Below are 24500 nucleotides of genomic sequence, written 5' to 3'. Positions count from 1 at the left end.
TCTTTTCTTTCGCCTCGGAGTTCGTGATGTTGATGACGATGCTGATGAAGAATCCGCGTTGCTTTCGGGTATGTAATTATCTGATGAACCCAAACTAAGCATTTTGAATACATTACACTCTTCTTAACTCTGGCAGTCGTTCCATATCAAAACTTTTGTATTACAGACGATGTTTCACCATTCCTTTCTTCAGCTCCTGTAATTTCTAAAATATTTAAACAGTTAATAGGAACCGAGTCAATCAAACTAGCGACCTATATCTTCGTGAATGGCTGTGTCTTAGATAAAATCAATAGTAATTCGTCTTATGTTCATCAGACGCTGAATTCCTTTCCTTGACGTAATTTTGCATCACTAACTCAATCATTCTCCTTCCTCATGAAGTCATTTTTTTATCTAACAGAGAACGCACATTAACGCTAACCTCTTCGCAGTGAATACTTCACGAAACTAAACAAAATGTGACATGTCAATGAAAGCAATATGACTGCGTTGACAATGCTTACAAAGAGCACTCATTGTTCAGTCTAGCGTTTCTCCACTTACTGATTCTTGCAAGGGACATAACAATAGCTGGAGACCTTGTGCGCCGAGAATTGGTGGACAGACGAATGATTCAGCGGTGAGACGTGATGCGACATTTCCACTTGGTGTCGCTAGCTTTGTTATTAGCTGCTAGACAACACATACTTCTCTTTCAGCACACAGAAAAATAGCGCAGAAGTGCACTATATTATGTTATGCAAAACAAGCAGATAATGGTCTCTGCTGGGTTAAAACGAATTTACAAATTTACTTCATGAAGTAAGCAGTCAGAAGAACGTAAATGCCCACATGTTCTGCTGACCCGAAAATTGAGACGCGCATGCCCCAGACTAGAGAAATCAAGTGCGAAAACATCTGTCTGTCTGTCTCTAAAATAAGCTCGCAACTTGGAGATACAGGAACTGATTAGTGTGAGGACATACATTACAAAAACAGAAAATCACATTTTTGGAGATACTTTCCTCTGACTCCCACACGACGATATTTTTTTTTTTTTTTTTTGATAACGTAAGAGCGCAGCAGTTACGTGAACAGCTAATTTATTTTTCACTTATAAAAAGTAACTTGCATTTTGTAAGGATATAAAATACGCAGTGGACTAACATTGAAAGACGAGCGGTTCTAATTATGTACAAAACCAACAATCGATTAACAAACAAAAAACAGTTCCTCTCTTACACATTCATTTATGTAATCCTATCATTTTTTAATTTGCGTATTGTACCAAAATGACCAAATCGTAGTTTTGGTGGAATGAAACTCTAATGTTGATATTTATAAAACCTCCTCCTATGTCTAAACAAAAATTCAGAACGTTAGCTAAATTTCATACGCAGCAACATGTCATGTAATATGCATCAAACGCAAAATGATAGATACCCCTATTTTTCATTGCAAAGGTTTGGATTTCACGCAGCGTCTTTCTTAAATGTGAAATATCACAGTATCTATGACCATTAATGAAATGACGGACACTTCACCGCGAAGCTGACATACGCAGCTGTAAGCAACGCAAAAATCAGCTTTTTTAGCGACTAGTTTCTGTAAAATATTTTGAGAAAGATTATAGGGCGCGCGTCTCCATCTGCACAGCGCGTCGACAACCGGCGCGCCGAAAGCGGTCAGAGGATGTCTCGTTCATTTCGGCTCGCCGGTAGGCGGGACCGCACAAGTCGGCGCCGCTACCGGCTGCCATTATGTGCTACATCATTAGATAACAAGGGGGTGTTTTCGGCGCTGATTGAAGCCACCACGCGCTGACGCCCGCTACGCGTGTAACCCGATTTCTTTCTGTGCGCAGGCCGCGTCGACTCTGGCAGCGGTTTGCAGGACTACGCGCCTGTGCATTTGAACGAAGTTGCTTTGTTCAGCAGCAGATGGCAGTCCAGCGACTGCAGCGCCTCTCTCAGCAGCTCCGCGCAACCTCAATGTGGGACAGCCTACGCAGTGTCGCGTCATATTCTTCAGGACAGCGTAAGACGGCACACCTGTAATCACCACGCTGTCGACATCAGTAAGACAGTAAACGCAGCTGAAGGTAGGTAGCTGCTTCAGGCTATTCACCGCTAATCAACGTAACAAAGCAAACTACTCAGTTTGTCTAAAACCAACGCCCATAAAGATTTTAGCAGCCACGGTACTGGTAACAGTTCTTATATAATTTTGTTTTTGCTTTGAATGTAAAAACGTACTTGCAGCAATAAATATTAACTTTGCAATGGATTCTCATCGTTCTATTTGTGTTTCAAAATTCTTTTAATGTATTCCTTTGCTTTTCACTGCTTTGGCTGGAATTTATGATGTGACCTTGCTCCACAATTTATAGTTTACAGCGATTTGTCGGAAAAATATGAGCAATGAAATTTCTTTTCTGTCTCCAAGTGTTCTTCTGTCTCCTAAGAAAGTTATTTTCTTTGCAGGTACAGCTGACTTATATTACGCAAGTTATTCTAATATTTTCTTAATTGTAACATTAATGGTTAATGAATTTTCCCTGTGTGCATCCCAAATATTAGACCAGCATGTTCAGCTCAATGTGAAATACTTGCGTGCAAAAATATAACGTTGTCTGCACAAAGAGTGTTAATAAGTACACAAACAGAAACTTGTTTATAAACAATGTCTTTGTTTCTCTCTTAAGATATGCAGAGGATGTGAAGCTGAGCTGTGGCAAATGATCCATTGTCCCACCACTTCTTGTTTCATGTTAAATTTTTTTTTGTGATTTGAAAGTTACAATATATATATGGTATGGTTCATATACACCGACGTAACCCACATAAGACTCGATGAAATAATCTTATATCTTTTTCAGGAATATTTCTTAAATCCCTAATACTTATTATTCAACTGTCACCATATCAGAAGATCGATATAACTGAAAAATTTTAAACAGTTAGCTCTCTTCGAAAAAAATTTAATTTTAATTGTGTCATCTGTAGAAAATTTTGCTGGGGATGGAAGGTGACTATATTCTATAACTGGCGTTTTCGAAACACGTGGGTTGTTTAGTTTTGAGAGATTTCTTGCCATAAGAATTAAATTTTATATGTGACACTAAAAAATTATTATATTCCAGAGGATTGATGGTTATCCAATCAATAAAAGATTAAAAATTATACTCCAGATTAAAGAGGGGTGAGCAGCAAGTTCCCCCTCTTGCAGCCCCTCCAGTGTTGTGAATACCTATGCCAGCTATGTGTTTCTTTGAGTACCCATAGTCACTAATGATAACTCTTTGTTTTTCAGTCACTTATAATAATTCTGCTATCAGTACGTTACTTAATTTAACATTTCAGTGTATAGAAACTGAATATTTGGATAGGCGACAGTGTAAGAAAGAAAGAAAGAAAAGGATTCTGTTGTGGAAGGAAAGTCATTTAGAAACAATCTTATAAATGCTGTGGACATATACTAAAAACGCTACTCTACTTACATTTTAGAATTTTAACGTAGTTGATGATGCTATAAAGTAATCAGTAATTTCATGAGTTTTATGAATCAGTTTTTCAATTATGTGTATTTTTACAATGATGAAATAAAATTACAATTATATTGCGTTTGTGCAAACTTCGTGCAAGATGGTCAGCACTCACAAAATAATCAGTAATATATTACACTTAATTGTCTGGCACATTCTGCTTCTGCCTGATGATTTCTTGGTTGTACATGCGATGAAAACTACTGGTGTGGACTCGAAAAAGCCAAGTGCGAAAAGCAGAATGGGTCAGGGAACTAGTAGTGGCTTTCTCGGTGACCCGTCGTTGCGTTCACCTGAAATTGATTTAAGGAAGCCACTGAAAATCTAAATCAGGTATCCTAGTTGGGAATTACAAGCCTTTCTCCTCCCAACAAAGCTCCTGCATGGCAGATATCCAGGATGCCCCAGAAGGAACGGCCATTAATGGGGAATATGGCAGCAACGATCATTCAGAGTAAAAACGCCTATGAAACATGGGCTCTAAAATTCATACCTTGAGAGCTATGACCACTTCTTCAACTTCTATACTGCGAAACAAATCTCTTCTACAACAAGCTCTTAGCTTTCCCCGTTTTGAGAGGTGATAGATAGTATAGACCAAAACAAGCAAAGTATGTCCAGCAAACATGGACTAGAAAATGCATACCTTAAAATCTATGAGCACTTGTTAATCTTCGCTACTGTGAAACACATCTCTTGTACTGAGGAAGTGATCATAACTCTTACGTGTGCATTTTAGAGCCCCTGTTTAATAGGCAATTTTTTCTTGTTTTGGTCGATATTTCCAAAGTACTGTAAGCAAAGAGCTTGCAGATGAAGAGATTTGTTTCACAGCATCGAAGATGAAGCATTCATTTTCATTTTACTAGACGTTTTGCCTCGAATGATCGTTCCTGTAATATCTCTGAATATTGACCATCCTTCTGCAACACCTTATAGTCACGTTAGCGGCTTCTGGGAGAGCATTATCGTGTTAAAGCTATACTTACAGCCTCTTTTTAATTCAGTTGTGCTCACCGAGCATCGGAATTGTTTGCAACATATGTGAAGCATCTCGTAATAAACGAATAAGTCGCGGATAGAGATAATCGATTCTGTACATGAGATAAACAGAGATGCACAAACGTCAACTGATTTTTGTGGTTTTCAATTAGAGCGTGCAGTACCTTTAGAATGGAAGTGGACAGTATAGATTGAACGGTAGCAAATAATGATATGTGCCAAGACGCAGAACGACTGAAGTTTTCAGGAGATCATCGTATAAGATGGATTATTTTTACAAACGTGACAAATTGTTCTCTTCGAAATAGCACTCTCCGAAACGGTGCAGATATTATGTTACTTTGGGCTTACCGAGCTAGCTGGGCATTAACAGACCAGATTCGCTTCGGGAGAAACAGCAATGCAATCTGCGTTCGGTCATCCTGATTTAGGTTTCCGTGGTTTCCTTAAGGCGCTTGTGGCGGATCTCAGATCGGCTCTACGAAAAGGACACAATAAATTTCCTTTCGTATTATTGTCCAATTCAGGCTAGTGCACAACCTCTTCGGGTTTCTAAACAAAAATTTTCTCTCAGTGAGCTGTAGATGAAGCTTTGATTTGTTAAGTAACCGTGCCGGAGTAAATATGTTTTACGTTGTTTAATGACTTGTTGTTGCCAGATTTATACTAGTGCCCTTTGTCTTTACAATGTCTATCGTATTCCTCATCGCGTTGGATATTTCGAGAATCGCTTGATAATAAACAGAGCCGAAATGTTCTGACATCACACGGACGAATGGTGATATAAAGAAACATTCATTTTAATGGGGTATTAACACACGACGGCGGCAAGACTGTTTTAACCTTCGAAATGATTACTGTTGAGCCGTGCACTTAATGCAATGTCCTCGTGATACGAATAACAACGCTATGGCTACGAAATGTGCATCTGTCTATTAATGAGAGGACTTCAAAAAGTAAGTTACACATTATTATGACAGCGCAAGTGTGTTTATATATGTATGGGGATATCTGGATACACAGAATGCGACAGGAACTGTATGAAAATATTGAACCCATATCGAGCGAGATACGGAAGAGGAGGTTACAATTTGTTGGGCACATCATGAGAATGGACAAGGAGAGGTTGAATAAGAAGACATCGAATGCAACATGTCATACGGGAAACAACTGGGTGAAGGAGGTCAGAGATGACTGGAAGGCTGTAGGAATAAAAGAAAGGAATCTGCAGGCAGTAGTACAGGACAGAGAGAATTATAAAGGGTTGGTGGATGGTCATAGGTGGCCAAAATCAAAATTATCTTAACAGAAGAAGAAAGAAATAGAAGAAGCGAGAGAATGAAGAGTTATTGGGAAGAAAGAAGACGTGCAAAACAAGCCACACGTGATCCTGAAGGGTCCTAACGAAGCAGAAGAAAAAAAAATTATGTACAGGGTGTACATAAATGCTGGGAACATTTTCGGTTATTTATTGCACAAGAACCAAACATTGCACAGATATCATACATATGTTATTTTGAAGAAAAACCCTGGAAATTATTTTCACGAATTCCGCAACAGCGTAGTTTGATAATTTGTCGATAGTCAGCGATAGCCGCAAACATGGCGATTTCAGGTGCGGAGCGAGCTTTCTGTGTGTTGAAGTGGCCTCCCCGATCGCCAGATCTCACTCCTTGCGACTTTTTTCAGCTCCAAAAAAAAAAAAAAAAAAAAAAAAAACCTTTCAGAGTTTCTCTTCAAAATGCAATATTATGTATGACATCTGAACAATGTTTAGTTCTTGTGAAATAAATAGTTGAAAGTGTTCCCGGACAATATGTACACCCTGTACGGGTAGTCCATTGATAGTGACCGGGCCAAATATCTCACGAAATAAGCATCAAACGAAAAAACTACAAAGAACGAAACTCGTCTAGCTTGAAGGGGGAAACCAGATAGCGCTATGGTTGGCCCAATAGATGGCACTGCCGTAGGTCAAACGACTATCAACTGCGTTTTTTTTAAAAATAGGAACCCCCGTTTTTTTATTACATATTCGTGTAGTACGTAAAGAAATATGAATGTTTTAGTTGGACCACTTTTTTCGCTTTGTAGTAGATGGCGCTGTAATAGTCACAAACGTATAAGTACGTGGTATCACGTAACATTCCGCCAGTGCGGACGGTATTTGCTTCGTGATACATTACCCCTGTTAAAATGGACCGTTTACCAATTGCAGAAAAGGTCGATATCTTGTTGATGTATGGCTATTGTGATCAAAATGCCCAACGGGCGTGTGCTATGTGTACTGCTCGGTATCCCGGACAAAATCATCCAAGTGTCCGGACCCTTCGCCGGATAGGTACGTTATTTAAGGAAACAGGAAGTGTTCAGCCACATATGAAACGTCAACCACAGCTAATCCGCCCATCAGTAGCAGACAAATTGCGCGAGAATCGGGAATCTCAAAAACGTCGGTGTTGAGAATGCTACATCAACATCGATTGCACCCGTATCATATTTCTATGCACCAGGAATTGCATGGCGACGACTTCGAACGTCGTGTACAGTTCTGCCACAGGGCACAAGACAAATTATGGGACGATGACAGATTTTTTGCACGCGTTCTATTTAGCGACGAAGCGTCATTCATCAACAGCGGTAACGAAAACCGGCATAATATGCACTATTGGGCAACGGAAAATCCACGATGGCTGCAACAAGTGGAACATCAGCGACCTTGACGGGTTAATGTATGGTGCGGCATTATGGGAGGAAGTATATTTGGGTCCCATATAGTCGATGGCAATCTAAATTGTGCAACGTATGCTGATTTACTACGTAATGTTCTACCGATGTTACTACAAGATGTTCCACTGCATGACAGAATGGCGATGTACTTCCAACATGATGGATGTCCGGCACATAGCTCGCGTGTGGTTGAAGCGGTATTGACAGGTGGATTGGTCGTCGAAGCAACATAGGCCCGCACGTTCTCCGGATCTGATGTCCCCAGATTTCTTTCTGTGGGCCAAGTTGAAGGATATTTGCTATCGTGATCCACCGATAACGCCTGACAACACGCGTAGCGTATTCTCAATGCATCTGTGAACATTACGAAAGGCGAACTACTCGCTGCTGAGAGGAATGTCGTTACACGTATTGCCAAATGAATTGAGGATGACGGACATCACTTTGAGCATTTATTGCATTAATGTGGTATTTACGGGTAATGATAAGTTGACAAAGGTACATGTATCACAATGGAACAACCGAAATAAAATCTTCAAACGTACCTACGTTCTATATTTTATTTTAAAAAACCTACCTGTTACCAATTGTTCGTCTAAAATTGTGAGCCATATGTTTGTGACTATTACAGCGCCATATATCACAAAGCCAAAAAAGTGGTCCAACTAAAATATTCATATTTCTTTACGTACTACACGAATATGTAATAAAATATGGGGGTTCCTATTTTGAAAAACCGCAGTTGATATCCGTTTGAAGCATGGCAGCGCCATCTAGCGGGCGAACCATAGCGCCATCTGGTTTCCCCCTTCAAGCTAGAAAAGTTCCGTTATTTATAGTTCTTTTGTTTGACGCTTATTTCGTGAGATATTTGGCCCGGTCACGATCAATGGGCCACCCTGTATATATATATGCTGTCTTACACTTCAACGTGACACTGATATCTGTCAATAGTTTTGAACGTGCTCACCAAGTCGCTGTTAACAACGGTCGAAATTTTCCTCAACCACAGAAATCTTCGTCTTGTTCACAGATGTATTCGAGAACCGCTGTATGAACGCTGTCATCGTTGGGAAACTCCTTCCCCTCAGTTGTTCTTCCTCGCCTGCCTGAAAACTGCCGTCTGTGGTCACATTTGTTTGTAGCGTGATACTGGGTAATGATTAGCGGAGGAGGTTCCGAGGAACCACCCATGGACTAATGGTGGCTCTATAAGTCCCATCAAGCCTACCGTCGACCACGTCAAATGCAAAAAAAAAAAAAAAAACCAACCGATTTGCTCCATTTGCCTAAGCAGGTGGAAGATAAGCAGGAGGAAGTGTGTAATATTCATACTTTGACCCTGTACTGCAGTACTGTGACACTATGACGATCCTTCTGATGGGTACACAAGTGGTTCCTAGCCCAAGGTCTATCTAAAATACTTGATACTATCTTTTTATCACCAATAGAATATGAGCACCGAAAAATCCCGTTTTTATGTGAGGCATTTTGGACCATATTCCTAAGCATGATGTCACATTCATATCGATTCATGGAGCAGAAATTAGAAAATGTGACACAATTTATATACGTCATTAATATTATTTAATAATATTACTAACTCCAAGACACTTCGCACTAAGAAATTCAACAACAACCCATCCACTAATGAATATCTTCACCAATTCCGTTTTAGCGCAAAATAACAGAATAACTGTACAGGGCGTGACAACAGAGTCAATGATAAATTAAGGAATAAAACAAGAGAACAGCTGCACACTGAAATTACGTGTCATTCGTAGATAACTGCTGTGTCACATACTGACAAACAGTTAGTATTTAATGCTAATGTCAGTGCCTGTGAATCATTTGAAACAGAACAATCACAGCTGTATAGTGACGATTACAATCTGAAGGTCAAATATTTCATTTACTTTCAATCAAATTAATAATCTGATGACACTGACAACTCAGTATGTGAATGGCACAGGTCCTTCAGCAGGATAATAAATGAGCATTGATAATAATATAAGTACCGTAGCTGTTACAGCTGCAATCGAAAATAAGAAATGTAAAATTAAAAACACCTTCAGCCGTCTATATTTTGAGTTTTTAAATGAGCACGCCACCAGTTGACTATATTGTTGTTTATTTAATTACGTCCCAGGTTTCGGCTTTTTATGCCACTTTCAAGTGACTGAGTTTGTGTCTTTAACGCATATTGTAGGACATAAACTCAGTCACTTCGTAATTAAACAAACAACAATACAGTCAAATGGCGGCGTGTTCATTTAAAAATTATTGTATGATTGTTCCTTACCAATATCAAAAAGATATTTTGAGTTTAATTTATCTGTGCGACCAGTTTCAGCGTCTCACTGTGCCATCTTGAGGCCCCTGTGTAAAGACAACAATAATAATGACAGTATAAACTACATAATAAAAGGGGGCGATGTAGAATTTAAGAAATCAGTTATATGCAGTGATAATATGTAGTAAACATTTAACAGAAACCAAACTGTATGGGGTTTGACAACAGTCAATGACAAATTAAGGAATAAAACGAGAGAACAGTTGCTCACTGTATTAATATAAATTAGGAATATATATATATATATATATATATATATATATACCATGTAATATTAAACATGTACTCTTAAAGTGAACCTAATAACCAGAGGTCAAAATTATGTGTCTTATATATATATATCCGATGTAATATTAAAGTGAACCTATTAACCAGAGGTCAAAATTATGTGTCATTCATACTGTGTCACATACTGACAAACAGTTAGTATGTAATTCTAATGTCAATGCCCGTGAACCATTTGAAACAAAGCAATCACAGCTGTATAGTGATTAGTACAATCTGAAGGTCAAATATTTATTTATATGTTGTCATATAATAGTAAAATATAAAACCATTTAATGGAGGCCAAACCTACTTTAACTACCTTATCACCATGTATCATATACACTCCTGGAAATGGAAAAATGAACACATTGACACCGGTGTGTCAGACCCACCATACTTGCTCCGGACACTGCGAGAGGGCTGTACAAGCAATGATCACACGCACAGCACAGCGGACACACCAGGAACCGCGGTGTTGGCCGTCAAATGGCGCTAGCTGCGCAGCATTTGTGCACCGCCGCCGTCAGTGTCAGCCAGTTTGCCGTGGCATACGGAGCTCCATCGCAGTCTTTAACACTGGTAGCATGCCGCGTCAGCGTGGACGTGAACCGTATGTGCAGTTGACGGACTTTGAGCGAGGGCGTATAGTGGGCATGCGGGAGGCCGGGTGGACGTACCGCCGAATTGCTCAACACGTGGGGCGTGAGGTCTCCACAGTACATCGATGTTGTCGCCAGTGGTCGGCGGAAGGTGCACGTGCCCGTCGACCTGGGACCGGACCGCAGCGACGCACGGATGCACGCCAAGACCGTAGGATCCTACGCAGTGCCGTAGGGGACCGCACCGCCACTTCCCAGCAAATTAGGGACACTGTTGCTCCTGGGGTATCGGCGAGGACTGTTCGCAACCGTCTCCATGAAGCTGGGCTACGGTCCCGCACACCGTTAGGCCGTCTTCCGCTCACGCCCCAACATCGTGCAGCCCGCCTCCAGTGGTGTCGCGACAGGCGTGAATGGAGGGACGAATGGAGACATGTCGTCTTCAGCGATGAGAGTCGCTTCTGCCTTGGTGCCAATGATGGTCGAATGCGTGTTTGGCGCCGTGCAGGTGAGCGCCACAATCAGGACTGCATACGACCGAGGCACACAGGGCCAACACCCGGCATCATGGTGTGGGGAGCGATCTCCTACACTGGCCGTACACCACTGGTGATCGTCGAGGGGACACTGAATAGTGCACGGTACATCCAAACCGTCATCGAACCCATCGTTCTACCATTCCTAGACCGGCAAGGGAACTTGCTGTTCCAACAGGACAATGCACGTCCGCATGTATCCCGTGCCACCCAACGTGCTCTAGAAGGTGTAAGTCAACTACCCTGGCCAGCAAGATCTCCGGATCTGTCCCCCATTGAGCATGTTTGGGACTGGATGAAGCGTCGTCTCACGCGGTCTGCACGTCCAGCACGAACGCTGGTCCAACTGAGGCGCCAGGTGGAAATGGCATGGCAAGCCATTCCACAGGACTACATTCAGCATCTCTACGATCGTCTCCATTCGAGAATAGCAGCCTGCATTGCTGCGAAAGGTGGATATACACTGTACTAGTGCCAACATTGTGCAGGCTCTGTTGCCTGTGTCTATGTGCCTGTGGTTCTGTCAGTGTGATCATGTGATGTATCTGACCCCAGGAATGTGTCAATAAAGTTTCCCCTTCCTGGGACAATGAATTCACGGTGTTCTTATTTCAATTTCCAGGAGTGTACTAATAAAAAGTAATAAAAACAAGAATTGATGTTATGTTAAAATAATATATCAGTCATAGATTCATAAGTGCTACCTATTTAATAAAATTTTTAAATGAAACAAACTGTGTAGCTAATGAAATACTTTTTAAAGAATTCCCACTACACAGGAAGTGTTAAAATATCATATGTAAGAGGTCCTAACCAACAATGTCAAGAAGTGGGATGTCTGCTTATAGGCAGCCATGTGGCTAGGTTATACAGGGTAAGACACTAACTATTGCCACCTAGAATAACTCCGAAAGTACTGTATGATAGTAGCTGAAATGTTTGTGGGACAAATGGTGCATGGGACAACGGGGGCCATAATATGACGTTGGTTTTTTGTTGCTAGATCGGGTCACATCAGAGATATGAAGCTCAACTTTGTGTTTTTTAAATGGTATGCTATAGTTTGGTACTTATTTTCTGATAGCGGCTATCGAGACGAATCCAATCATGTGTAACAGTAATGTCTTTGAAGGTCAACGAAAGTAAAAAAGGTGGCATGAACGTCTATTTACAAAAGATGTTCGAAGTGACGACCATTGGTATCAATGCAGTGCTGCAATCTTCTTATGACGGATTGAGTGGTATTCCTTATCACTTCGGCATTTATCGAAGCACATTCTCTGACAATTCTCTCTAGTATATCGTGCAAATAGTAAATATTCGCCGAATACGGTATCCATGTAAAGTGTCATTGACATGTAAACACCATTCGACGGTTTCGCAGTACAACACTAATAGGAACGGCAAGGCTAGTATTGTCGAATCAAGCGAATATGAATCATGTATTCCTTCAAGGACAAGTCGATATGCTTTTCATTTATGGAGAATACCAACGAAATTTAGTGAGAGTTAGAGACTTATACACTGAAAGATATCCTCAACGTACTCACCCTACACCTTATACATTTAAATATGTGTATGATAAATTGAGAACAATTGGATCTTTAACGCATCAGAAACATATCCGGTAAAGGAAAGTTGCTAACGAGGAAACGGAAAATGGTAGTCTTGCCATTGTGGTTCGAGATCCTTGTGCTAGTTTGCATCAAATCGCAAGGAAATCTGGCATGACCCAGAGTAGTGTTGTTCGTGTTCTGCATCGCCATGCATAACATCCTTACCACATCAGTCTCCACCAAGAATTAACTGGTACAGATTGCGTGCGTCGCATTGAATTCTGCCGATGGACTCAATTCAGATTCAGAAGGATGTCACATTTATTAATATGATTTTATTTACTGAAAAAGCTACATTCACGAACCATGGAAATGTTAATTTGTGTAGCATACATCATTGGGCAACTGAAAATCCATGTTGTCTACTGCAAGTTGCACACCAAAAACCGTGCTCGGTGAATGTGTGGTGTGGGATTCTGGAGGACAGAATTTTAGGCCCCTATTTCATCGAAGGAAATCTTAATGGTAGGTTCGATTCCCGGCTGGATCGGAGATTTTCTCCGCTCAGGGACTGGGTGTTGTGTTGTCCTAATCATCATCATTTCATCCCCATCGACGCGCAGGTCGCCGAAGTGGCGTCAACTCGAAAGACCTGCACCAGGCGAACGGTCTACCCGCCGGGAGGCCCTAGCCACACGACATTTCATTTCATCGAAGGAAATCTTAATGGTAGGAAGTGCAACACATTCCTGCAAGAAACATTAGGTCTGTTGGAAGAAATACCTTTAGGAACAAGGGCCAGGATATGGTATCAACACGATGGGTGTCCGGCACATTTTTCGCTGATGGCTAGAAATGAGTTGCAGAGACAATTCCTAAATCGTTGAATGGGATGCGGAGGAGATGTGTCGTGGCCGGCTCGTTCGCCAGACTTTGACACCTCTGGATTTTTTCCTGTTGGGATTCGTAGAGGACATTGTTTATAAAGATGTTCCAACTACACCTGAAGATATGCGAGAGAGAATTGTCAAAGGGTGTGCTTCGATAAGTGCCAGTGCGAGAAGGAATACCATTCAATCTATGATAAGAAGATTGCAGCACTGCATTGATACCAATGGTCATCACTTTGAACACCTTCTGTAAATGGACGTTCATGCCACCTTTGTGACCTTCGTTGACCGTCAAAGACCTTACTGTTACACATCACTGGATACGTCTCGATAGCGACTATCAGAAAATGACTACCAAACTACAGCATCCCATTTAAAAAAACTAAGTTGACCTTCATATCTCAGAAGACCGCACCTAGCAACAAAAAACCAACGTCATATTATGGCCCCTGTGGTCCCATGCAACTTTTGTCCCACAAACTTTTCAGTTCCAATCATACTTCCGGATTTATTCTAGGTGTCAATAGTTAGTGACTCACTCTGTATAGCGACTTGTAAACTATGAATTAGGTCTAAAGAAATGTACTGGAATATATACACAATATATCAGATAAACACTCAATTCAATCAGAAAACCAAAGACACGTTCCTCTATATTACATGTAGCTCTTATACAGGGTAAGGGAGAGGACAGCGTCACCTATGACAAGAAAAACAAACAGGTAAAGTGGACCAAAAATAAGGAACGAATTCACTTGTCGCATAGTAAATACTGAGCTATGATGGTGAAGTTACCAATATGCTATTAACGCAAATGTCATGACGTAAGTATCCATAGATGTGCTACAGAATCATATATATGTAATTACCCTGTTGTCATTTACCCAAAATGTGTAAGCAACAAGTCAAGAGGCAATGTAGATAAAGGTGGTCAAACGATTGTATCTAGTAGATGTAAAAATATATGCAGGGAACATGGAGGTCATAAACCAGTTCGTATAAAATCAAGAATTATGTAGAAACATCTATATGTCTTGTAAATTATAGATTGCAGTGATCAGTCGTCCTTTTTAAATTTTATTGTGCAGATCTAGATTTCAGCTAGAAACTAGCCATTCTCAATGCGCTAAAGCCCACATGCGTCAATGTTGTGAATAAAAATAGGTGGTTAATCCTGTCGAATGCCACTGAGAAATCAATAAAAGCGAGGCCTCCTTTTGCAGATGCTGTTGAAAAGATGACAATGGCACCCCTATTTCCACAAGCAGCTTTAAAAGTTTTCCTCCTACTATATTTTCCGTTAGTGTTCTCATTCTTTCTTTCAGAACATGCGCACTTATTTTGTAATCAGAGTTCATCAAACATGTCGGTCTCCCGTTGCTGTGGCCTTCACTTTTGTCTTTCTGCCCTTTGCTATTAATACAGTTACACTTCCTTTGAACTCGTGTGGAAGTCACCAATTCAGAGCTTCATTTATCACATCCGTAAAATGATTACCTATTAGAGGCCAGAATTCTCGATAGAACTCAAAAGGAAAGCCATCAGGTCCTGGTGACTAATGGGTTGGCGAAGAATTAATTTGCTAAACACCTCCTCGCTGGTTATCACAGTTGTGAAAAACCTGTTGTCCTCTTCAATTATGGCGTCATCTACACCTGACAGTACACTGTTGCCTTCCGCTCAGTGGTAGTCCACAAAACTTGTACTTGAGTGATACAATGAAGAGTGTTCTTCCATCTTGGTTGTTTTGATTGTAGATTTAATTTTTAATTACTCCAGGTGCTTACTTTGGATACTTATGAATTTAGCTTTGATATTTTTCTGTTATTTAAAAGCTCATCAGATATTTGCTGGTCAAAAATTTCCCTTAAAATGGCATAGCGGAACTAAACGGTATTGCGAAACAACCTCTCTCTCTCGTTGTCTCTTTCTTAAACAACAAGGGCTGACCTCAGGTTCTTTCTAGCACATAAGGTCCATCACTCGATGCTATATTTATGTTATACCCCTTCTATTTGTCTAATATCCTGTAACACCACATTGATATTCTGTTTCCATAAAGGGCGACGTTCCTTGGCTCTTGAGTCTAATGTAGCATTTCACTGCGAGGTTGTCCGAGAAGGCACTGGGATAATTTCAATTCCACTGATTTCATTAGTTTGGTGCATAAGTTCGTTGAGTTTTTGTTTTGCATGTTGGTATTCCGCTGTATTTGGGTTTATTTATCGATTGTCATTCTTTGTTTGTAGTTTACTGTTGCTATTTGAGATTACGTGTTGTCATTTTGTCATCTGGAGATAGTGAGTGAGGTTGTGGACGCTAGAAAATGGAGTGCCAAGTGGAGAAATCGGAACATTTCTGGCATATTCTTATGTTCGAGCTAAGTAGAGGTGTGAAAGCAACGGATGCTGCCACACACATTTACACCGTGTGTAGGGATAATGCCATTGGACAGATCACGGCAAGATAATGGTTTTCCCGTTTTAAACAGGATCGTTTTGACATTAGTAACTGTCCAAGTTCAGAAAGACCTTCGGTGTTTGATGAAGATCGTTTAAAAGCATTAATCCACAATGACTCAAGTCAGTGTATTCGAGAGCTGGCAGATGTGATGAACTGTTACCATTGCACCATCGAGCGATATTTGAATTTTCTCAAAAATCTCTGAGTTTCCAAAAATTCATATTTATGTTTCATGTGGCTCGACTGTCTCCACATCTTGTTCCGTTTGAGCCTCTTGGATGTCCATGCAATCCATTCCTTTTTCTGAGACAGAGCTGCCTAATTCCATTTCAGTTCTGTCGTCCTAATTTGAGACGTCAGGCGCCGCCTGTATTTCTCTACTAACGTCATCCGCTTCATCCAGACCCACTTCCCCTTCCAAATACTCTCCGAGTCAATCTGTCGAATATTTTTCTAGTATTCTTTCATTTTCCGTTAGAGGTCTTCTTTTTTCTCTTAATGCAGGATTCAATCATTCCGCTGCTGAATGTGCCACTCTCCTCTTCTTGCTTTTCTTCGAAGTTTTCTTCGGTGACCTAGAAGGAGATGAATTTCGCGACCCTTTCAGAAGATGTTGCAGATGACCCAGCGGTCATAATTTTTCCCTTATTTCTAACGAAAGGCTCCTTGTCATATTCCATAGCTATGCAATGGTTTGCAGCTTTGTCCAATTTCCGATTTCTTTCGACACATTCCCCGAGTCCGTAATACACTAAAAAAATTAAAAATTAGAAAATGGTCGGCTCAGCATGATGGAGTTATCCGAATGGGATGGAAACCGCTAGATGTGATTTACAAGTAAAGACAAACAAATGATTACAGTTTCAGAAAAAATGGATGATATGTTCTGGAGCAAGAGCTTCACAAACTAGGCAAGTCAACAACTCGTTGGTCCACAGTTGTCCCCTATTCAAGCAGCTATTCAGCTTTGCATTGATTGATAAAGTTGTTGGATGCCCTCCTCAGCGATATCGTGCCGATTGGTGCTTTAGATTGTCAAATTTCAGAGATAGTTGGAGCGTCCTGCTCCTAATACTCCCAAAGTTCTCAACTGGGGAGAGATCCGGCGACCTTGCTGGCCAAGATAGGGTTTGACAAGCACGAAGACAAGCCGTAGAAAGTCTCACTGTGTGTGGGCTGCCATGTTGGTTTGCCATGAAGTGCAATAAAATGGGGCGTAGAATATGGTCGACGTACCGCTATGCTTGCAAGAGTGTCTCGGATGACAACCAAAGGAGTCCTGCTGTGAAAAGAAAAGGCACCCCAGACCATCATCCCTGACTGTTGGGCCATATGGTGGGCGACAGTCAGATTGATATTACATTGCTCTTGGGACGTCTCCAGACACTTCGCCGTCGGTCATCGAGGATCAGTTCCATGTGGAACTCATCACAGAAGACAGCTCTACAACCTGCCAATGAGACACGATACTGAATGTGCCCAACGCAACTGCAGATGGATTTGTGATGTACAAAGATCAGTGTTAGTCTGTGCATAGGATGCCGTGAGGTCAACCCCCTTTCTCTGAGCCGCCTAGTGGTCAATAGGCACCAGTTGCACGTCAGATTGATGATAATGACGAATCTGGGGCTCTAAGTGAGTCTCTGACGATTACTGGGTCCCCAGATCTGTTGTTTCTCTTGGTTGACCACTTTCATCTTGCCACTGTGTTCGGCCATGGTTCACCCACTGCTCGGTCCTCATGTTCTATCCCCTCTACGTCGACTGCTTCCTTCTTGAAACTGTGTTTGCGTATGGTTCACCCATTCCTGCCAACACTGTCGAATCGTGACATCGATCATATTTAAACGTCGAGTGATTTACCGATTATTCCAATCAGTTTCTTTGAGCCCAACTACATGGCCTTACTCAAATACTGACATCTGCGCATATTCTTCGGAGGCCTGTCTGTGAGGCATACTGTCCAACTAAGTATACAGAATGAAATTTGCAAAGACTTAATGCCCAGTTATCGACACATTCCCTGTTTACCATCCTTGAAAACTGTGCAGTGAAATTGCACTGAAGCGTCACATATTTATCCATTGGCCGCCAAAGTTTACAGTTTTCCATTTTCTTGTTCTACCCGTATCAATATCAATTTGTCACCAATTGGTTTTTTTGTTTTTTTTGTTTTGTTTTTAATAGAGTGTATGTACAGTAGCAGTTTCCTTCATACAAACATCTTTCGTACCTCGTGGTGTTGTACTCACTCCCGCATTGGTGTCATTAGTTCCCTCTTTTGCTGCCTTGCATTCCTCAAACTGTCATTTCTGGTTTCTTAGTGATGCTTTCCTCCCGTGGAACTGAATCATGAACACACGGAAACTACAGGACGGCTGGGGCCTGTGTACTCGTCACACAGCAACTCCTTCTTGGACATTCTGTGCGAATTTGCTCTGAGGAACTACATACTACCTAAATCTTCAGTTGCCCATCATACGCAGTGTGTTGGGGGTATAAGTCCAGATATTGTGATCATTGGTACCTCAATATGTACTCACTTTAGTGTGTTAGTTGTTTCTTTTCTGCATCTAACAGTCTTTCTGTAAACATGTCACCTAATTTACTGCCTGGTGTTTTCTTCACGAACTGGACTACTAAGTGGATTACACCTGTAAGTGTTGACGAACCATTTTGCATCCACGCCACCATACTGCAATGCCTGACCTGCTGCTCAGGACAAAATGTACATTAATGACTTACACTTGCCGCCTTTACTTGGAGGTACCAAGCAACCTAAAACATACTGGTCCTTATAATTATAATTATTACGCTGCAAATAAAGTAAATAGTGATGCAACATTGTTCAGTACAGTGTCCTCAGTCACCAATAAAAATATCTGCATATATACTCCTAACATCCTCTATAATAAGTGCACGATAGCTGCAAAAATATTGACATTTGAGAGGATATGTTTCTGCTGTTTTGTCTTAATTTGTCTAACGCCATTCAAGTTGGGAAACATATGAGCTTCTGACTATCTTTCTGCCACATTTGATAGTATTCTATTGTAAAGTCATAAGGCAATATATATTTCTTCCAGCGGATTTTCTAAAGGAAGCTCAAATACTCTGACTGTAGGAATTCCAAAGCCAGCATGGCTAACTATAACTTCACTGACACAAAGGAATTAACGACAGTAGCTGCCAGTGGACATTGATTTATACCAATGGGGTAAGTTGAAAATTTATGCTCGACCAGGATTCGAACCTGGGTCTCCTCCTTACCAACGCATACACTGACCACTATGCCACCCAGACACAACGGTCAACACAACTGGCACGGTCTACCGTAGCATGCCTCGCATCAGAACCACACACTCGTGATATGGTGCCCCCTGCTATTTAGCCTCATTACTCACGGCTTCTCGCCGATTCCCCTAAGAGTACGAGCATGGTGTGCATATGCACTGAAGGGATCTTTGGCCGTCGTTATTGCAACTGTATAAGTGGTGTCTGTCCTTTCGAACATGTGCACTTCCTGTATTTTTGTCAGTGTAAGAAGTTAGCAAAAGCTTCACAGCAAAGATTCATGTTCCAGCTGGAATTCAGAAGACAAACATTTCAATAGCTTTAAGGTAGGTTAGGTTCTTTCCATTAGTTTAAAAACGATTTTATAACTACATGGCACAAAAACATGCGCCCACCTCAAACAAGCTTAATTGAACCAAGTATTCGATAAATACACTTTAAGAAAATAAAACGACGCAACATGAAGGAGTTATGCAAACAGGTCACAAACTGATATTCAGAAAGGCATCGATAGAAAATACAAATTGTAAACTTTGGTGGCCGATGGATGAATGTGTGATGCTGTAGCGCGATTTCACCGTGCAGCTAGCAAGGATAGTAAACAGGGGACATGTCGATACCAGGGCATAAAGTCTTTGCGAATTTCGTTCCACGTATTCAGTTGGACAGTAACTATGTTTTCACAGACAGGTGCATGAACAATATACGCAGATGTCGGCATTTAAAAAGGACGTGTAACTGGGCTCAAAGAAGTCGGTTAGAGTAATTGGTGAATCGCTCGACATATGAGTTGGTTTGATGTTACTACTCGATGTTATTGGCAGGAATGGGTGAACCATGGCCGAACACAGTGTCGTAAAGGAAGCAGCTGAGATAGAGAAGAGCCAATGTGGAGTCTGAGAAATCATTAGAGGGCCCCTCAGAGCACCAGATTCATCATTATCATCGATACAACGTACAAATGGTGCTTCAGTGACCACATAGGAATACTAAGAAGCGGCTCACAGAAGGAGGGCTACGCTCATGGCCCCCCATGCGCTAACAAAAACACCTGTATACTGGAAGCCCAATTAAAGTGGCGTCGGGCATGTTCTGCCTGGAATCTCGTTGGCAGAAGTAGAATTGTCTTCAGTAATGACTTTCGATGCGAGCTGAGCTCCGATGAACAGCGAAAACGTATCTGGAGATGTCCTGGGTAGAGGTGTGATGTCAACCTCAATGTCACACCATACTGCCCAATAACCAGGACTGATGATCTGGGGTGCTATTATTTTTCATAACAGGGCGCTATGGTTGTCATCTGTGGCACTCTTAAGGCACAGCTATGGTCGACAATATGTTACACCCTGTTTTGTTGCCCTTCCTGGCAAGCCAACCTCGGCTTACATTTTAGCAAAAAATGGTTCAAATAGCTCTGAGCACTATGGGACTTAACTTCTGAGGTCATCAGTCCCCTAGAACTTAGAACTACTTAAACCTAACTAACCTAACCGTAGCTGTCGCGCGGTTCCAGACTGTAGCGCCTAGAGCCGCTCGGCCACTCCGGCCGGCACATTTTAGCAAGATAATGTCTTCCCACACATGGTGACAGTTTCTAGTCTGTGTCTTCACGCTTGCCAAACTGTACCTCAGCCAGCAAGGTTGCAGAACCTCTCCCCAGTTAAAAATGTTTGGATCATTATGGGAAGGGCCCTCCAACGAGCTTGGGATATTGACGATCTAACTTGCCAACTGAACAGAATTTGTCACCATATCCCTCAGGAGAACGTCCAACAACTCTGTCAATGAATGCCATCCGGTTAGCTGCTGTCATATGGGCCAGAGGTGGACCAACATCTTATTGACTTGCTCAATATATGAAGCTGTTTCTCTTGAAAAAAAAAATTAAAAAAAATCGTCCAGCTTTTCTGAAACTGTAATCATTTGTTTGTATGTGAATGTAAATCTCATCTACAGATTTCCATGCTATTCAGATAATTCCTTCATGGTGTATCGTTTTTTGTCTTATACTCTATTTTTATCAGTATTTGAGATTTATTCAATGAGCTCATAAAATAGAAATAATCAATTAACTTGGAGCTCACTCAGTAACATGTATTTTATGGTTCTGTTTCAGGACACGTTACGACATGTCAGCGAGCATGTTGGGTGTATCATTTCCCAACCCGGATGCCTATTTCGATGACCTGTTCCAACCACACCATGGGACCAGACAGAACCATTGGCCATTGGCGACTTCACACTCGAGAATCGATCCATTCTCCTTTGGGCGAGTTGGGCAACCATACACTGAAGACATGTTCTCGCCATACCAAAAAAATGGGTACCCTGTGTTCATTTCTCCAGCGATTGAAGACGAAGAGACACGGCACGGATTTCTTTCCCATATCAGCGGTAGCGGCTCCGCATTCAGCGGAGAAATGGCCCCAACAGTCTCCAAATTTAGCGACACCATTCAGCCAGGAAATATAGATAGTGCAGTAGAACAAGTGCATGTTAGTTCACTGGATGGCGCTTCTGGAGTCAGTGAAAATCAGTTGACTTCTTCAGTGCAGAAACTTCATGTCAATACTCACAACCACCTTCCAGCTGCAGAGGTCACATCTTCTTCTTTCAACCCATTTGCCGAATATGGCTGCTATTCAGTTCATCCACTGGCGACACACCAACAATCTATGGAATACGCGCCAGTAAGCACTATGTCTGATGAATCTGATACTCTGGAAAGCGAGCAGCCGACTGACTTGTCTATGCCAAAGAATGCCCTGCAAAATGTAGACGGGGGAAGTACAGCAGATGAAAATTCATGCCAGAATGCTGATGCATTTCAAGACTCTTGTTATGGACGCACTGAGTCTCCCATTTGCCAACTAACCTACACACATTTGTCAGATGTATCTAACGATTCAGAGGAAGACTTGGATGAAAACCTGAAAAATCTGCAGACATCTACACCCAGTTTTGCAAAGAAACGATTTGAACAATTAGTGCCACATCAGCTTGCCCTACCATGGATATCTACGCAACCCATAATTGAGAGAGCTAATATATACATGTTTGATCTTGTGGCCAGTTTTGCACAAATGTTTATGGACCCTTCAGCAATTATTTTATATATTTGCTGGCTACTACGGAATCAATTTTTGGACATGATTGAGTTGTCCCATAAAGTTCCAAAACAGAAACAAAAAATCGTCGAACTGAAAGAAGACAGCTTTTATGTGCACAGTGATGCAACAAGCAGTGCAGAAAATATGGCTGACGAACATATGCAGCCAGAAGGTGAGGAGTTTGAAGTGATTCATGTCAATCCAGATGATGATGATGATGATGATGATGATGATAAAAGTGGAGTGGGGAGTGAGCAGCTTCATGTTCAATCACCAACAGTGTGCTCACTGTCTAACCAGCAGCTCCTTGCTGAAGTACCCACAGAGGTACAAAGAGCAGAGCAGAATACTCTGCCTCTCCAAAAGCCTATATCTCCCATATCACCGCTTACAGTGCCATCAGTATCACATTTGGAGTCGAGCACATTATCTATGGATTCGATCATGTCACCTGAGAAAGATACTAAGGCGCTCCTTTTTCTTTCCCAGCCATCATCGTCTCGAAATCCCTGTGCCCAACAGAATTACTATTTCCCGCTCCCTACGCTAAAAGAACAGTCCCATTCTTCACGAGATAAAGATATGAGGCAGCATTTTACAGATGCATCATCAACTCAGCTCCTATTACCAGGCTCAACTACCATATCGGCGGCCCAGAAACGGCCATATAGGGAAACAGAGGCTATGTGCGAAGCAGCCCAATGCTCAGGTCCTAAACAGTTACGTCGCTCGCTGAGGCTTCAGTCTGTAGCTAAAGAATCTACCTGCACCAGTGTGAAGAGAAACATGCGGCCTCGGAATCATCAGGATCGCCGCAGACCAAAGCCTGCAGATGAGGAAGTACAGTGCATGACACCAACAAGGCCACAGCAGTCGCCCTATCTCGAAGCTGAAACGAGAAAATGCGCACCCGCCACAAGAAAGAGAAGCAGGGAGCCTTGGGACCATAAGGGACTCTTGAGCTTCGTGGCTCAGAATGCTTTCAAATTGCCACGTCATGTTTGGACTGAACGGAAGGAGGGCGAGCAGAGAAAAAGTATGCGCCTTGCAAAGAAAATGCAAAGCAGAAGGTATTTCCTCAGACCAAGATTACATACAAAGAGCTGAAGACTGAAATAAGTATCTGATTCTTAACTATCATATTGAGAATACTTATGACCTTCCTCCAGAGTCCTCTTTGGAGGAAGATATCCATAGGTGTGATTTCTTTTTGTGCATAAAAATACACAAAATGATGTTTAGGGTGAAAGGATACGTTTGTCAGTGGTATGTTTAATAGTTGATAATGATGTGTAATCGATCTCCCACGAAAGAATACTCTATTGTTGATAAACTTGATGGCATTACGGTATAGTTATCAGTTTGCTCTGGAGTACTGAAGTCAAAATATTAGTTGTGCTCCTTTTCTGGTGCCCCAAACCAGAACAATCCTAGCAACAATGTGTGTTTTGGGAACATTAATTCTGTGAACATTCTACTGACAATTTGTCAAAGGACCAGAATTTCACTTGTCAAACTTTCCTCAAGCAAGACTTGACTATTGTCCTGTGAGATGATAAATGCAGCGGACACCAAAGTGAACATTTCAAATGACAGTTATTGATGTAGTACTAAAGTAATGTGTGGAATATTAGTAGTTTTTAATTTAAAACCATATTGATAACAGAGAAGACATAATTTGTTGTAAATATGACATTACAATAACATTTATACAATAATATCTACTGCTTAAAAGTTCGTTTTAATTCTTCCTTGCTAGTCAATTACTAGTTGAAAATACTTTGTAAACTAAAAATAGGTGCATAATAGAAACGATATTGTTTGTATGTTGTCTTCCTTAGGTAGGAATCCACAAAAATGAATTGAATGTTGTAAATACGTTCATTTAAATGTCAAACAGATGATTTCAGACATGAAAAGTTATATGTTACATTTTAAGCAATCTTCATGTGATTAAATAAACAAATAGATACCCTTATTGAATGTCATTATATACTTGATATAGATGCTAAATGCTTTAAAAATTTTTTTTGAAGAAACACAAAGAAAAAAGTTGTCCAATTTTTATTTTTAACCTGTAAAACATTTTAGTGTCAAAGTTGGCAAAGCATTAGAAATTACTCAGTTTATCCTTCCACCACCTTCTTTGTCCATTTAATAAAAATAAAACAGAA

At 41.2% G+C, this 24500-nt stretch overlaps 1 protein-coding gene across 1 annotated transcript; it reads left to right on the top strand.

Annotated features, from left to right (window-relative positions):
- Positions 1-1968: 1968 nt before the first annotated feature.
- Positions 1969-24295, top strand: LOC126457741 (uncharacterized). The gene is made up of 2 exons (XM_050094287.1): positions 1969-2083; positions 21333-24295. The coding sequence occupies exon 2, from the start codon at positions 21346-21348 to the stop codon at positions 23431-23433; it is 2088 nt and encodes a 695-aa protein (XP_049950244.1). The 5' UTR covers positions 1969-2083; positions 21333-21345; the 3' UTR covers positions 23434-24295.
- Positions 24296-24500: the final 205 nt, after the last annotated feature.

This window comes from Schistocerca serialis, chromosome 2 (assembly GCF_023864345.2).
Source record: "Schistocerca serialis cubense isolate TAMUIC-IGC-003099 chromosome 2, iqSchSeri2.2, whole genome shotgun sequence".
In the NCBI taxonomy this organism is placed as follows: Eukaryota; Metazoa; Arthropoda; class Insecta; order Orthoptera; family Acrididae; genus Schistocerca; species Schistocerca serialis.
The sequence above is the reverse complement of the archived record's forward strand: the minus strand, read 5'-3'. Positions and strand labels throughout refer to the sequence as shown.